Source organism: Lacerta agilis, chromosome 13 (assembly GCF_009819535.1).
Source record: "Lacerta agilis isolate rLacAgi1 chromosome 13, rLacAgi1.pri, whole genome shotgun sequence".
Classification (NCBI taxonomy): Eukaryota; Metazoa; Chordata; class Lepidosauria; order Squamata; family Lacertidae; genus Lacerta; species Lacerta agilis.
In genome coordinates, this window is record NC_046324.1 from 43,076,765 (window position 1) to 43,091,753 (window position 14,989).

Genomic DNA, 14,989 nt, shown 5'->3' on the forward strand with positions numbered 1-14,989 from the left:
CAGCCGCCGCTTCCCTACACCGGCATCCCGCAGGCCAGGCCCCGAAGGCAGCGCGTGTCCGCTCGCGCACGAAACGTGTGTCAGAGAGAGAGAGAGGGTGGGGGGAACCATAGATTTGAGGAACATAGGGCCGGCTCCACTTCCGTTTCCGGGTCGCGGCAAAAGCTCGGGGCGAAGTGAGGAGGGGGGAGGAAAGAGTCGCTTGTAGCCGGAGTCGCCGCCATCGTCCTCGCTATGCCCAAAGGAGGTGAGCCCGGCCGGGAGGGGAGGCCCAGGGGCCGGCCGCGGCCTTGTGGCCTGGCCCTGTGGGGTGAAGGAGGAGGAGGGAGCGGGGAGCCCCCTGCCGTCTTGGGCTCCCCTCTGGGCTGGCTGGAGGGGGGAACTTGGGGTCTCTTGTTCGCCCTCCCTGGGGTCTCTCTGAGGGGTTTGGGCGTCTTGGAAGAGCCGACCCAAAGACCTGGAAGTGCTGGGAGGGGGACACAGGTGGAGGGGGGAGGGAGGGCGCCTCTTAGGGGTGGGGGGGGGATCGTGAGGGTGATGGCGGGGGGACTCTCTTCTCCCTCCAAGCTGCTCCTTTGCCTGCCTTTTCGTGCGCCTTGGAAACCCTTCTTGTTCTGCTTTTGGACAAGGCGCTGGTCCGGGTATTTTTTTTAAAAAACTAAAAGTAAAAATACGTGTTTTGTTATAGAATGGCCTGCGCTGCTGTTTTCTAATCGTGAACCTAACGACTCTTAGTGCTTTTTTGATGATCCGCGTGAACTGCCTCCCTCCCGAGGGGGCTTGCGGTGAAAGGCAGCTTAGAAATGCCGGGAAGAAAACGATAGGGAGAGGAAAGTTGGGATGGGGTGGATACATTCGGTGGGCTCTGATCTGATGATACTCTCCCCCCCCCCAACTTTTCACCAAATCACGACTTTTGGGAACCTTCCGAAACAGTAGCTAAAAGGTACCAGGCTGCCTTAGATTCCCCGCTGCGGTTTGAGCATCAAGGCAGTTGCATCAGGCAAAGCGGGGGCATGCGTACAAAAAGAAAGGGGGGAAAAACCTCGGATATGCCTTCCACGTGGGAAGGAAGCTGAGGGCTGATTCAGGCACTTGGTTTGCACAAGTAGGAGGGAAAGGGGGCGTGGAATTGCCCCTGAACTTTCCCCATTAAATCACATACGGTATTCTCCTAAATCTCAAATGTTGAGAATCAAGGCGGTTCTTCTCTATACGACCTTCTGGGAGGCACCTGCCTGACCAGTGCTGTTAGCAATAGGGTGCCAGATTAAACGGTAATTTGAGTTTGAAGGGGAAGGACTGTGGCTTGGCAGTAGAGCACCTGCTTTGAAAACAGAAGGTCTCTGGTCATATCTCAGGTTAGGGCTGGGAATATCGGTGTAGACAACACTGAGCTAGATGGACCCAGTAGTCTGGCTCAGTATATGGCTGCTTTCTTTGTTCATGTCATATAGAAAGGACTAAACTTCACTGAACCAGCCTTCACTGAGCCTTACCGCAGAATGTTCCAAGTTCAATCCCTGCCATCTCCCAAGGTTGTTGTTGTTGTTGTATTTATTAAATCTGTTAGTTACTTTAGCATGCCCAAGGTAACCCAGAGCAACTTGCAGACAAACAAACAAACAAAACCCCACATAGATACAGTGGTACCTCTGTTTACGTACTTAATTTGTTCTGGAGGTCCGTTCTTAACCTGAAACTGTTCTTAACCTGAAGCACCACTTTAACTAATGGGACCTGCTGCTGCACCGCCAGAGCACAATTTCTGTTCTTATCCTGAAGCAAAGTTCTTAACCTGAAGCATTATTTCTGGGTTACCGGAGTATGTATCCTGAAGCGTATGTAACCCGATGCGTATGTAACCCGAGGTGCCACTGTACATTAAAACTGGGTGGGTGTTACATTAAAAAAAACATCCCACACACTTCTGAAAGGCCACAGATAGTTAAAGGCCAAAGGCTTAGTTATTTTAAAAAAGTTTCTGCTTAGCACCCAAAAATATATAAAGATGGTGCCAGATGAGCTTTCCTGGGGAGAGCATTCTCCAGTTGGAAGTCACCTCAGATAAAGCCCGTTCTTGTGTTGCTGCCCTCCAAACCTCTCATGGAAGGGCCTCAGATAGAAGAGCCCCCTGTCTGCAACCCTAGAGAGCTGCTGCCGATCAGTGGCTAATACTGAGGTCAATGGTCTGACTTGGTATAAGGTAGCTTCCTGTGTTTAATCCAGTAGTGCTGCTCTTCCGAGTTTTTCTGATCGCTTACCTGCAACCTTGTGTAATATATTCCATGAACACTTTCCAAAAGCCTCTGTATGAAATTGCAGACCAAAAGCTAACAGCAAGACTTTTAAAAAAGGAAACCCTCTGGATAGTCCTCACCTAGAGAGAGGAGTGGAGGTCAAGATAGGAGCCCCTGAGAGGTTGAGGGAGTTGAGTCTAATCAGTATATAATTATAGTCCTTTTGAGAAGGGCTCAAAGCATGCTTCACATAATAGATTTGTCCTTATAACAGAGCTGGGGAACCTCCATTACTGTATTTAGACTACAATTCCCACCATCCCTTTCCATTGACCAAGTTGGCTGGGTTGATGAGAGTTCTCCAGTGACATCTGGAGAACCACAGGTCCCCCAACCCAACCTTTTGAGTAAGCTTGTGTTGTTTTCCCCATGAGAAGAACGGATTGAACAAGGGAAGCCAGTGGGCAATTGGCTAGATTAGAGGCTTGTTTTGTACTGGAGGCTACCAGCTCATGCCTTTCATTCGCTCATTTGTGTGTGTGTGTCAGTTTCGGTGAATTGATGCAGAGCTTATTGTACGTCGTTTCTGAATGAAGGTTATCATGGCTATTGTGCATTTAGCTAAATTGCTTGGTTAAAAACAACAACGTCCCTAATTCTTCGGAAGTAAAGGGTGTATATATGAAGTTGAAATTTCTGCCCGTCTGAAGCGGTGGCACAGAGCCAGGAGGAGGAGACTGCAATAGGCAGAGAAAAGAAACTGATAGCTTGGCTTTTGCCAGACCTTTTTTAGTGAAGATGGAGGCATGACTGAGCTTGTTGCTGCCTCTCCTCCACCCCCCCCCCATCCCAGTGGAGAGGCTGCCTTGCTGCTGCACATTCAGCACATGACTGGTTCCTTGCAAGAACAGGAGAGGAAGAACCAGCAAGTCCTGAAGCTGCAACACACCCAGTTTGAACTATTTCCAAGGGATTCTGCCAGGATGTCTTTCCTGAATGCTAGCTTTCCTAGTGGTGGCTCTTGGATTCTCTGCCTCGCTGGATCAGCAAGAGGAGCATGGTTTGGTTTGCCACTGAAGCATGATGACATCCTGAAAGAAATGGAAGCTGCAATACCTGGTGCTCTCTCAGTGCAACAGATCTGGCCAAAAGTACGGTACAAGAGCAAAGCATAGTTCAAAAAACGTCAAGGCAGGAGATGACTAGGTTACAAACACTGAGCATTTATGGCTGGGGGCCTGGATATCCGTATTTGAAACAACAGCAGTGTTTCAGGAATTGCTCTATCGGGTCGGATCGAAGGTCCAAATTATCCAGTCTTCTGTTTTTCATAGGGACTTTCCAGACTCTCAATGGAAGCTTACCACTAGGGCACGTAAGCAACATGCCCCCCTTCTTGTTTGTCCCTGGTTCCCTGATATTCTGTCTTAAATTGCTTCTGAACATGGAGGGTCTATTCAGCTAAGAATGGAGGATGCAGCTCCAAAATGTGGGTTTGTTTGTTTGTTTGTTTGGTTTTTTAAAAAAGCAACTTAAGTGTCAGGGTTGTGTGACAGACAAACTGGCTTGCGTTAACCAGTTAGCAGTAAGAGGTTTCGTGCAGCCAGTTGGAATTAAGTTAATGAAGCTTCACCCAACGCGACGGATGTCTTTCTCTGGGTCAGGAATAGTCAACATGGTTCCAGATGCTGTAGGACTGCATCTCCCTCCATTCCTGGCCATGCTGGCTGGGCAGCTCCACCTCCACCTCCAAACAGAAAAGATAGTGGCAGAGAGTAGGGGTTTATTTCCCCTAACATCACATTTTTAGATTAGCCTCCTTGTATTGGTCTTGCCCCTCTCAGCTCTCTGCAATTGTTTTAGTTTTGACTTTGTGTCTTTCTGCCCTGAGACCTTCAAGTGAAGGGGGGCATTGCCTGTAAATATGGTAAGTGAATGATAGAGCAACACAACTGACACAGCAGCTTCGAGGTACGAGGGAATGAAAACAGTGACTGCTCATCCTTGTTCAGTATGTGGCACATAAACAGCCTGAAATCTTTGTTTCCCCCCCATTTTTTTGTTTTAAATCCAGTTCCCACTGTTTGTCTGTTATAGGCAGATTTGCTCACATGAGCACAATCTTGAATTCTACCTCGCATTAGAATTCCCAGTTTTAAATGGGTCTACTCAGATGTAAAGGGATGTGGGTGTGCTGTGGGTTAAACCACAGAGCCTAGGGCTTGCCGATCAGAAGTTCAAATCCCCGCAATGGGGTGAGCTCCCATTGCTCGGTACCTGCTCCTGCCAACCTAGCAGTTCCAAAGCATGAAGTACAAGTAGATAAATAGGTACCGCTCTGGCGGGAAGGTAAACGGCATTTCCGTGCACTGCTCTGGTTTGCCAGAAGCGGCTTAGTCACGCTGGCCATATGACCCGGAAGCTGTACACTGGCTCCCTCAGCCAGTAAAGCGAGATGAGCGCCGCAACCCCAGAGTCGTCCGCAACTGGACCTAATGTTCAAGGGTCTCTTTACCTTTACTCGCATGTAAGCCCCACTGGGTTTAATGGTATTATTCTCAAATAAGTATTCAGAGGATTCCACCCCCACCCACCTCTCCGACTAACAGAATAGTGTGGCTACTCTTCTGGAAAACAAGTGAAAATAGTTCCTTTCTTACTTTGGTGTGCTACATACATGCACACAGTGGAAGCTGAGTCGGAGAGCTTGCTTATAATCCATTTACTTTTATCAAATAATATACTGCTTCTTCCAGCTACATAGAGCAGGCACAGGGAACTTGTGTCCTTCCAGATGTTGTTGGGCTCCAGCTGCTGCCATGCTGGCTGGGGCTGACGGGAATTGTATTCGTAACAACACCTGGGGGGCGACCCCTATTCCCCTTCCAGAGCTACAATTCCCAGCATTTCCTGGGAAGAGGGACTGACAGTTAAACCGTCCCAGAAACTGTATTTTGTCTGAAGGGAATAGAGGTCTTCTAACACCTCTCAGCAACCGTAACAAACTACAGTTCCCAGGATTCTTTGGGGGAAGCCGTGACTGTTCCAAGTGGTATGACACAGCTTTAAATGTGGCATTGCCGATGCGGCCTGACTGTGTGGAGCAGCTGTGGGATTTGTAGTTGGCCTGCAGCCCAGGGCATGAGTCAGGCAATGAGGGGAAGACAGAGATGCTGTGACTCCCAATCCTATAGGAAGGCTGTGGACAAGCCAAATGGTGGGCTGTCATGGCTTAAAATTTCGCGGTGAGCAATGGGTTGAGCAGTGATGTGTCCAGGATGAGATGGAAAGGACCCCTTTGACTCCCTGCTGGGAAGAATGACGAGGCTTGGAGGGATGATAGAAGGTTTTAAAGAAACAGGACCGCTGGAACTTGCCAATTGAAAAGTTCTCCAGCCTTTCTTTGGTTTGAGCTTTCTCTCGCCTCAAGCCAGCCTTCCTCGACCTTCCAGGTATTGCAGAACTTCTGCCAAGTTACCAATCACTATGAATATATATGTACATCCCTCAAACCCTTCATCAGCCCCAGCCAACATGGCCAATAGCCAGGGATGATGGGAGTTGCAGTCCAACATCTGGAGGGCACCAGACTAAGGAAGGCTAACACCTGTGGTTGTATGTGGTTTTTATCCCCTGGCTACTAAATTCCCGTGGGGACCCAGGTGGCGCTGTGGGTTAAACCACATAGTCTAGGGCTTGCCGATCAGAAGGTCGGCAGTTCGAATCCCTGTGATGGGGTGAGCTCCCGTTGCTCGCTCCCAGCTCCTGCCCACCTAGCAGTTTGAAAGCATGTCAAAGTGCAAGTAGATAAATAGGGACCGCTCCAACGGGAAGGTAAATGGCATTTCCGTGCACCGCTCTGGTTCGCCAGAAGCGGCTTTGTCATGCTGGCCACATGACCCAGAAGCTGTCTGCGGACAAACGCCGGCTCCCTTGGCCTATAGAGCGAGATGAGCGCCGCAACCCCAGAGTCAGGCACAACTGGACCTAATGGTCAGGGGTCCCTTTACCTTTACCTACTAAATTCCGGTAGTTCCCTCATCTTTCATGCTCTACAGGAAGTCATGTTTTTATATTTGTTGGAAGCCACCCTGTCAGATGGGCAGGGTACGATGATGATGAGGAGGAGGAGGAGGAGGAGGATTGGCTGCTGGGACATTTTAGGGCAACCTTTCCAGCCTAGTGTGTTCCAAACAGCCTAGTGTGTTTCAAACTCCAGCTCCCATCATCCACATCCATTAGTCATGCTGGCTGGTGCCCATGAAGAGTTGGAGTCCACCTGTTTCGTTGCACATGGCTGGCAACTGGGCAGAAGGGGCAGGACACTGGACTGCTTAGACTTTTTGGTCTGGCCTTGCTTGGTTGACTGCACCAAGCCGAGAGCAAGGAGACGAGGACAACAGCGGCTGTCTGAAGTCGTATTATTATTTTATTGTTTGCCAATTGTTAAATTTGCACACTGCCCTATACCAGTAGATCTCCTATCCCTAAACTGGCTCTTTACTTGCAGGAAGGAAAGGAGGCCACAAAGGCCGGGCACGGCAGTACACAAGCCCCGAGGAGATTGATGCACAGCTCCAAGCAGAGAAACAGAAGGCCAAGGTAAGTGTGTGTGTGCTGCGGGTTTCACAGAGCCAGGGTAGTGATAGAAGGCACGAGTTGAACTGTGAGATGGGAAGTTGCCTGGTTCACCCTTTCCTTTGACGCAGGCACACTAGAGTTCTTCTCTCAGCCTCCCATCTGCAAAAATGGGGATTTTAAAAAAGGGCTTCTACATTTTTCATATTGAGAGAACATCATTTAACCTTAACGTTGGGCAAAGGTTTGCAACATATTAGCATTGATCTCTTACCTTTACTCCAAGAGATGCTGAGGATAGGTACTTAGTTCATCCTCATAATAACCCCTTGCAATACAGTACACTAGAACTGAGTGCCTGTCTCCAGATCACCCTGTGAGCTTTGTGGCTGAGTGGGAATTTGAACCGATGCTTCCTCAGACCAACTTTCTCACTACTACAACACACTAGCTCTCAAATGCTTAATTATTGCTTACAGAATCCCATGAATTTGGGCCGCCTCTGAGAGGACACTTCCATCATTTGCCTGCCCTCCTTTACACAGGTCCATACCTCTGTGACAGAACATGATGTAAAAAAAACAAAATAAAAGTACTAGATCTATAGTCCACTATCATTTGTAAGACGTTCAGGGCAGCATAAATGGATCTCCCCATTTCATCCTCACAACAGCCCTGACAGGTAGGTTAGGTTAAGAAGAGGCAGTTGGTCCAGATCATCCAGTGAGCTTCATGGATGAGGAGCAGTTCAAGGAGCAGTCCTGCTCGCACTGTAACTTCTACTCTGTGGTAGCCCCGCACAGATAATGCTTTTCACTTCCACAGGAGGAGGAGGAACAAGAGGAAGGTGGTGATGGGGCAACAGGCGAACCCAAAAAGAAGGAGAAATCACTAGATTCAGATGAGAGCGAAGAAGAGGACGAGGACGATGAAGACTACCAGGTACTAATGAGATGTTCCATGGAAGGATGCTCAGTTCGTGTTAATGCCTGAAATTCGGGTGATTTCTCATTCAGCTGATTGCTGCCAAGTTCTTCAGCCTGGAGGGCTGGTTTTCTTCCAGCCCGAGCTCTTACAGGGGCTGAATGTGGCCCTCTAGATATTTCTGTGTTGCACTTAGGACTCCCCCAAAGCCTTGCCCCCTCCCCTTTGCCAACCTGATCCACCCCATCTTTGTGTACTTCTGACTAGCTGGGACGCGCCCTCAGACTGCAACGAGAGAAAGGAAGAGGTGTATAGAAAACTCTGAGTTGTGTTCTGCTGAAATATGACCTACTGTACAAAGCTGAGAAACTGCATCCATTTCTCCGCCCAATTTTTTTCTGGCCATCACCAACCGCTGGCATGCGGCCCCCTGGAAGATTCCCATAAGAGAGAATTTGGGCTGAAAAAATTCCCCCACCCCTGTCTCTCTTGGGATGCATTGATAACATAGCAGGGGCAGTGGAGAGGGAAGGGATTGGTCCCATTCCCTGAGCAGTTTTTCCAGAGAGAATCCAGCAACCAACTGGAGAAGAGCCCCCCACCCCAGTTCAGATAACCATCTTCTGCTGCAGTGGGCTTGGGCAAACCTTGAGAAGGTTGTTGTAGGTGGGGAAAATGGGTTGGCTTTTGCAGCCCAACTCCACAAGGGCCTCTGAATCCCCTAAGTCAGAGGTTTTCAACCTTTTTGAGTCCACGGCTCCCTTGACCAACTACCTTCTTTCTGCGGCTTCCCTGTGGGGCTCAGGAGGCCAGTTACGTCACCCCTTGCCTGCAGAGCTGGCAGCCTTTACCCTTTTTTGAAAACACCCTCCCTTGTTGAGTGTTTCTTCAGTCTCCTCTCCCCTCCCCTTGGGAGTCCTCCAGGCAGCCGCTGCTGTTGCCCCTGGTCTCAGCTGCCCCCCCCGCCCCCGCCTCAAAGAGAGGTACCTCCTCACACTGCCCCACAGAGCCCTGGGACTTGTCTGTCCATTCCCAACAGCAAGGGCTGGCAGACTAGCTGGCTGGCCTGCTTGCTTGCTTACTCTGAGGCCGCATCAGCTCCTGGCAACCAGCATCCCCTCACCAGCCACAGAGGCACCATTCTCCTACGGAGCTTGTAGCTAGGGCTGCTGCAGCAAAGAGCTGCACAAGCCTACAGGAGGCAGAGACATGAGAGGGCTTCGGAGGAGGGAGGGAAGGAATGACAGACAGACAGGGGCCAGTGTTGCCCATGGCACCCCTGACCACCATTCAAGGCACCCCAGGGCACCATGGCACGCTGTTTGAAAACCACTGCCCTGAGTCCATGATCAGTCAGAGAATGGATGGAGGCAGGAACTAGTAAAAGGAAAGCAAAGGAGATCTTCATTTTCCTGTTGCAACAGCCCCCCCCCCAACTTTGCAAGGAAGTGAGGACCCCGAACAAAAGTGTGTAACAGCTTTTAGAGATTTTAGAAATTGCCCAGCCCCTTAGGCAAAGCATCACACACCGCCATAAGCTTTTACATGTTGTTTGTTCCACCCACCTGAAGTTGCCACTGCTCACGTTCGCCTCGTCTTCTTCCTTTCCAGCCAAAGCACAAAGGCGTGGAAGGCATGATAGACATAGAGAATCCCAACCGCGTTGCACAGACAGCCAAAAAAGTAACTCAGATAGATATGGAGAGCCCCAGGGAACTGTCACGAAGAGAACGGTAAGGTGTTTTCCACCCCTCTGGCATGTGGGATTCTCAGAGAAGTGTTGTTCGGGGTGTGTAGAAGTCTGGGGGCCTGTGGTTCCCTGCTCCCTATTTTGCGAACCCGCAGACTGTCAAGGAGCCATAACGGGCTTGTCCCAGAGCAAAGGGAGGATAAATCACATTTTATCCCCCTTCTGCATGCCAACGCAGCTGTGCTGAGCGAAGCAGCCCTGGGTAGTCACCTCTTGGCCGACCGAAACACTACGGACATGGCACATTCACCGCCTTAGCAGATCTGTCCATATTCTCGCCTTTCTGCATAGGTGCCTTTAGCAGAGGCTGCCAGAGAGGAACCGAGTTGGGAATACCGTGGCCTGCAAAAGACAAGCCAATGCAGAGACTGGGGAGCAACTGTAAGGCACTAGTTGCTGTCCCAATTACTTGACTTGCTCTTCAGGGGGCAAAACCTAGGGGTACTGGCTTCCCAGGGCAAGCACCTCCCCATGTGGAAAGAAGTCAGCAGAGTCGCTGTATGGCTGCTCTGATAGTTACCCTTCAAGGTCTCAGGCAGTGAGATGGTCTTTTACTAGAACTGCTGCTCCAGAGTGCGGGGGGGGGGGTTCCACCAACCCTGTGGACACATCTGGAAACCTGAGAAACCATCACGGGCAACAATTACCCACCTACCCAAGTGCACCGCAACCCCAGATGCAAATTCTACAGCATACTTGCCCCCCCCAGCAATTAGGCTTTAAAAAATCTGGGTTTTTGAAGCTTAAAACATCTTCCTGGAAACTGCAGCTGGAGAGAAACGGCCAGCCCACCTGCCCCGGCCTCACCTTTGGCTTGCAAAAAGGAAGGGAATAGAAGAGTTTTTCCAGGTGTAATTGTGTGGCATGGGAAGGCATTTGGGAGCGGGGGGGGGGATTACTGGTGTCCCCCATTAAATCCCCCCCCCCAATGTGCACCACAATTAGGCTTGAAAGATTCTTTACGTTGAAGCTTCTTTCAAACCTCATTGCTGTGCAAGCAGGGTGGAAGCTGGGGAAGGCAGGATTAACCTTTCTCCAGCTACAGGTAGGTAGCCGTGTTGGTCTGCCGTAGTCAAATCAAAATAATTTTTTTAAAAAAAAATCCTTCCAGTAGCACCTTCGAGACCAACTAAGTTTGTTCTTGGTATGAGCTTTCGTGTGCATGTATTCTTCAGATTCTTATTCTGTGTAACTGAAGAAGTGTGCATGCACACGAAAGCTCATACCAAGAACAAACTTAGTTGGTCTCGAAGGTGCTACTGGAAGGAATTTTTTAAATTTTTAAATTTTGTTCTTTCTCCAGCTGTGGACAGTCCCACCCCGCCATGCCCTCCTCCAACTCATTTTGGTTTGGAAAAGCAGCAAGGCCAATTGCGGAGGGGCTGGGGGTACCAAAGGTGTTTGTGGCAACCTGCACACAAGAGACGGAAGCTGCGATTTCTGCATGCAGAGGAGGAGCTATACCCTCTGTGTTGAAATTCACAGAGTTGTCTCTGCTCTCAATACTGTTCAGGTGGGGAAGCGGGGCAGGTAGAGGGACATAAAAGTGTAAGAGCCCCGCTGGATGAGCTTCAAGGTGCACCTAGTGCAGCATCCTGTATATCCGAGGGGCCAAGCCAGAAGCCTCCAGGAAGACCATCAGCAGGGTATAAAGGCAGGAGCCTCTCCCTTACAGTGGCTCCCTAGCAAATGGTACCCGGTAGCCTCTGATAATGGCAGCAACATAATGCAAACAGGTGAGATGTCACATCCTCAAGTTTAACTGTGGTTCTGTTTAGGGATGCAGGCAAAAACCTCCTTGGGCAAGTTTCCAGGTTTCCTTTTGGCCCTCCGTCACCTCCTTTAAGCTGTGCCTTCTGAACTCTGATTAAAACCTCCTTTGCTGGGTTGTTGTTGTTTTCTTGCTCAAAACAGGGAAGAGATCGAGAAACAGAAGGCGAAAGAGAGGTACATGAAGATGCACCTCGCTGGGAAGACAGAGCAGGCCAAGGCAGACCTCGCTCGACTAGCCATCATCCGGAAACAGAGGGAAGAGGCAGCCAAAAAGAAAGAGGAAGAAAGGAAAGGTAAGGAAGCCTTTGAGCCAAAGGCCCAAACCTCAGGGGCTCAAATTGGCCTCCTCAAGGCTGTTCCACACCCACCTGCCGCCGGATTGTGATGGGGCATCTAGAGGCAGCTGCCAGTACACCACGTGGACCTTAAATTGTGCCCTCAATTGTGCCACTGGCAAGGGGGAGAAAGCTCAACTCTCCCTCCCCTCAGCCCAAGCCTCTGGCCTCTAAATCACTGCACGCAGTTCTGCAAGCCCTGTGTTGTGCTGTGAAATCCCACCTTCTCCTGGTGCCGTTGTGCCATCAGGTGACTGACAGGTGAGTGGCTCTGCCCATCTAGGATCAGGCCCACAGACCCCAAAAGTAACTCACCACCTCTTTACAGGTAGGTAGCCGTGTTGGTCTGCCATAGTCAAAACAAAATAAAAAAAATTCTTTCCAGTAGCACCTTAGAGACCAACTGAGTTTGTTCTTGGTATGAGCTTTCGTGTGCATGCACACTTCTTCAGTGTGCATGCACACGAAAGCTCATACCAAGAACAAACTCGGTTGGTCTCTAAGGTGCTACTGGAAAGAATTTTTTTTATTTTGTTTCACCACCTCTTTAATATAGAGCCCCTGCTTTTGCGGGATCCAACCACTGGCCATCTAGCTCAATGTTTTTCAACCACTGTTCCGTGGCACACTAGTGTGCCGCGGGATGTTGCCTGGTGTGCCGTGGGAAAAATTGTGTTTGATTCCTATTCAAGAGAATTACTTTATATATAGTCAATATAGGCACAGAGTTAAATTTTTTAACATTTTCTAATGGTGGTGTGCCTCGTAATTTTTTTCATAAAACAAGTGTGCCCTTGCCCAAAAAAGGTTGAAAAACACTGGACTAGCTCCCTATTTACGTTGACCGGCGATGGCTCCTTCCCTTCAGGCTTTTCAGGCAGGGGCTCTTTGCTAGCCTGCTGCCCAGGTGCGAGGCGGCCGTGAAGTTTACAGAGAAGTAGCATTCTTTGCATGTCCCGAAGGAGCTGTTTAAACATCAAGCATCGTGAACTATTAGTATTTTACACAAAATTATTGCACAGTAATTACTTCTGCGGAGGGGAGAGAGAAATTTGGGGGCTGTTATGTTGGGAGTAAAATGTTAAGACTTGAAGCAGAGGACTGCTGTGTCTGAGCCACCCTCATGTGTGAAGCAACTCTGTGCCCAACTAACTCTCTTCATCTAAGGGGCCATAAATTCTTTGCATGCAGCCAAGCCTCAACTTTCAGGTTAGCTCCTGCCCTGGAGCTTGTTATAACTGCTGACCGCCAGAGTGGACAATATTAGGGCCTGATGGGCCATCTCGGCGCGAGGCATTTTTCCATATGCTCGTGTACTGAGCAGAAACAAGCTGTGTATTTTGGAGGGACCAGCTTTGCTGAACAGGACCCCCTGTTAATCTAGTTGGCTGCTTGACGAAAAGCAGTGTTTCTAAGCTTGCAGATCAGGGTGTGGGATCAAAAGCCAAGAAAACTGGTCTCAGTGGATCTCCTTACTTCGTTACTACTGACCCTTGGATATGACCTGATCAGTAGTTGCAGGAAAAAGTAGTGTTTTAATCACCAGTGCTGGCCTGGTATTTTTTATTTTTTTGCCCTTGCTTTGTCAGTCTGGGGCAGCAGGGGGGGGGAAAAATCTATAAAGACTGCTGAGGTTGTCTGCCTTACCTCTAGTTCATGAGGTGGTGAGGGTTTCTTCTCATTTTTTCCCCTGCTCCTCCAGAAATGTGGGCCTGTTCTTTGCAGCTATGAGAGTATCCGTAACCCTATTGCAACCTCTCCCCCCCCCCCGCCCCCGTGTTCTACTTTTTTGCATCACTCAGCAGCCTCCTGACACACCCCTGGAATGTCCATCTGGGTAACTGCTGGGTTTTATATCTTCACTAACGGATCTGTTTTCCTCCACTACCACCCAGCCACTTCAGCAACCCAATTCCTGTGCTTCCACCCCCCCAATCTTATCATTATTTACTTATTTTATTGAAGATCACTGGTGCTGCTTGCTTCCATATTTTGTTAATTCCACACCCAGAATTGAGATGGGCGCAACTTTCCCCACAGTACCTCACTTATACACAGTACTACGGACAAGCGCAAAGCCTCTATGATTGTAAAGAGGCTGTGGGTCACGGGGGGGGGGCAGGGCAGGAACGCAGCTGCCATTCCCCATTTGTTTTCCAAAAACACACATACAGAGAGACCAAAAAAGAAAAGAAAAGAAAAATATCCGCTGGGGGAAAGATGGGACTAATTCTGGAATAAAGGTTCTCTGGAGACCCCTGCTTTTAGGTGCCCCCTGCTTTTAGGACAGGGAGAAGGAGTTGTAGCCGGTTTGGCAAGTTTCAACAGCACCCGATTCTAGGCCAAAGGAGCGGGGGGTTGTATGCAGAACTGTAGAAAGGGGACCCAAAGGGTCACACAGTCCAAGCCCCTGTGATGCGATGCCTGGTTAGCTTTTATAAACCCGCGTCTCTCCCTCCCGTTTTTTTTCACCCATCAGCTAAAGACGAAGCATCCTCAGCAGGCAAAAGACTGCAGTCCATGTCCCTTAACAAGTAAGCGCCAGCCACAGGAGAGGAGGGAAACGTCCCAGGAACTGTGCCTGGCTGGCGCCTGCTGGCCACTCTTTCAGGCTTCACACACACAGGAGGCGATGCTGCAGCGTGAAGAGCACGGCCGGCGTCCTCTTCCCTCCTAAGAGACACTTGGCAGCAGCGTGTTCGTCTTCATCTGGGCACAGAATTCCATGGTGGGGAGGGGTGGGTGGGCGGGGTGGGAATAAGTGGGGTGGGCGGGCAAGCTATTATAATCCTTTGATGCGGGAGATGTGAGGGGCAGCGATTCTCCCGCACAGCCGCTTCAGGAGGGGGTGCTGTAAACCGAACGATTTTGCTGTCTTTCAAATTCGAGATTACCTACCCAGGGGTGCAGGAAAAAGCTGGAGCGATAGTGGAGGGGGCGGGGGAAGATACGGCTTCAGCGAGGCCGCAACAGCCTCAAGAGAGGGGAGTGGGGTCGGTAGTCTTGGCATGCAGGCGCAAATCCAAAATGCTGGCACAGGTGCGTGTTTGCAATAGGCACGCATCTGAAAAACGGCTCACGGGGTTGGAATGTGGAGCAGCAATGAAATAAAAACACATTTGGATCTGGACCCTGTGGCTGTTCTGGTCTTTTTATTTCCACTTTCTACCCTCTTCTCTCCCCATTTTTTTTTTAAAGAAGCCATCCTTAATTTCTTCCCTTCTCCTCTGAAACGTGATAGTGACTTTTTAAGTGCAAAAACAAAACACATCCCTGCAAAACCAGAAAACTCTTTTCTTGATTGTGCAACATGTTGGAACAGATGCAAATTGGAAGCAAAACTTGTATATTTGGCTGAATAAAGTTTAAATTATCGTAAAATGCCTTCT

The 14,989-nt window shown here is 49.6% G+C and overlaps 1 protein-coding gene across 1 annotated transcript; it reads left to right on the forward strand.

The window, feature by feature from the left end:
- The first annotated feature begins 121 nt into the window (after positions 1–121).
- On the forward strand, positions 122–14,324 carry PDAP1 (PDGFA associated protein 1). The gene is made up of 6 exons (XM_033167531.1): positions 122–247; positions 6,751–6,842; positions 7,644–7,760; positions 9,354–9,475; positions 11,407–11,558; positions 14,080–14,324. Exons 1-6 carry the CDS (start codon positions 235–237, stop codon positions 14,136–14,138), a joined length of 555 nt encoding a protein of 184 aa, XP_033023422.1. The 5' UTR covers positions 122–234; the 3' UTR covers positions 14,139–14,324.
- The last annotated feature ends 665 nt before the right edge of the window (positions 14,325–14,989 follow it).

Coding starts and splice junctions, on each gene's coding strand:
- PDAP1 (XM_033167531.1), top strand. Junction 9,476..11,406: donor GAACTGTCACGAAGAGAACG/GTAAGGTGTTTT, acceptor TGCTCAAAACAG/GGAAGAGATCGAGAAACAGA. Junction 11,559..14,079: donor GAAAGAGGAAGAAAGGAAAG/GTAAGGAAGCCT, acceptor TTCACCCATCAG/CTAAAGACGAAGCATCCTCA.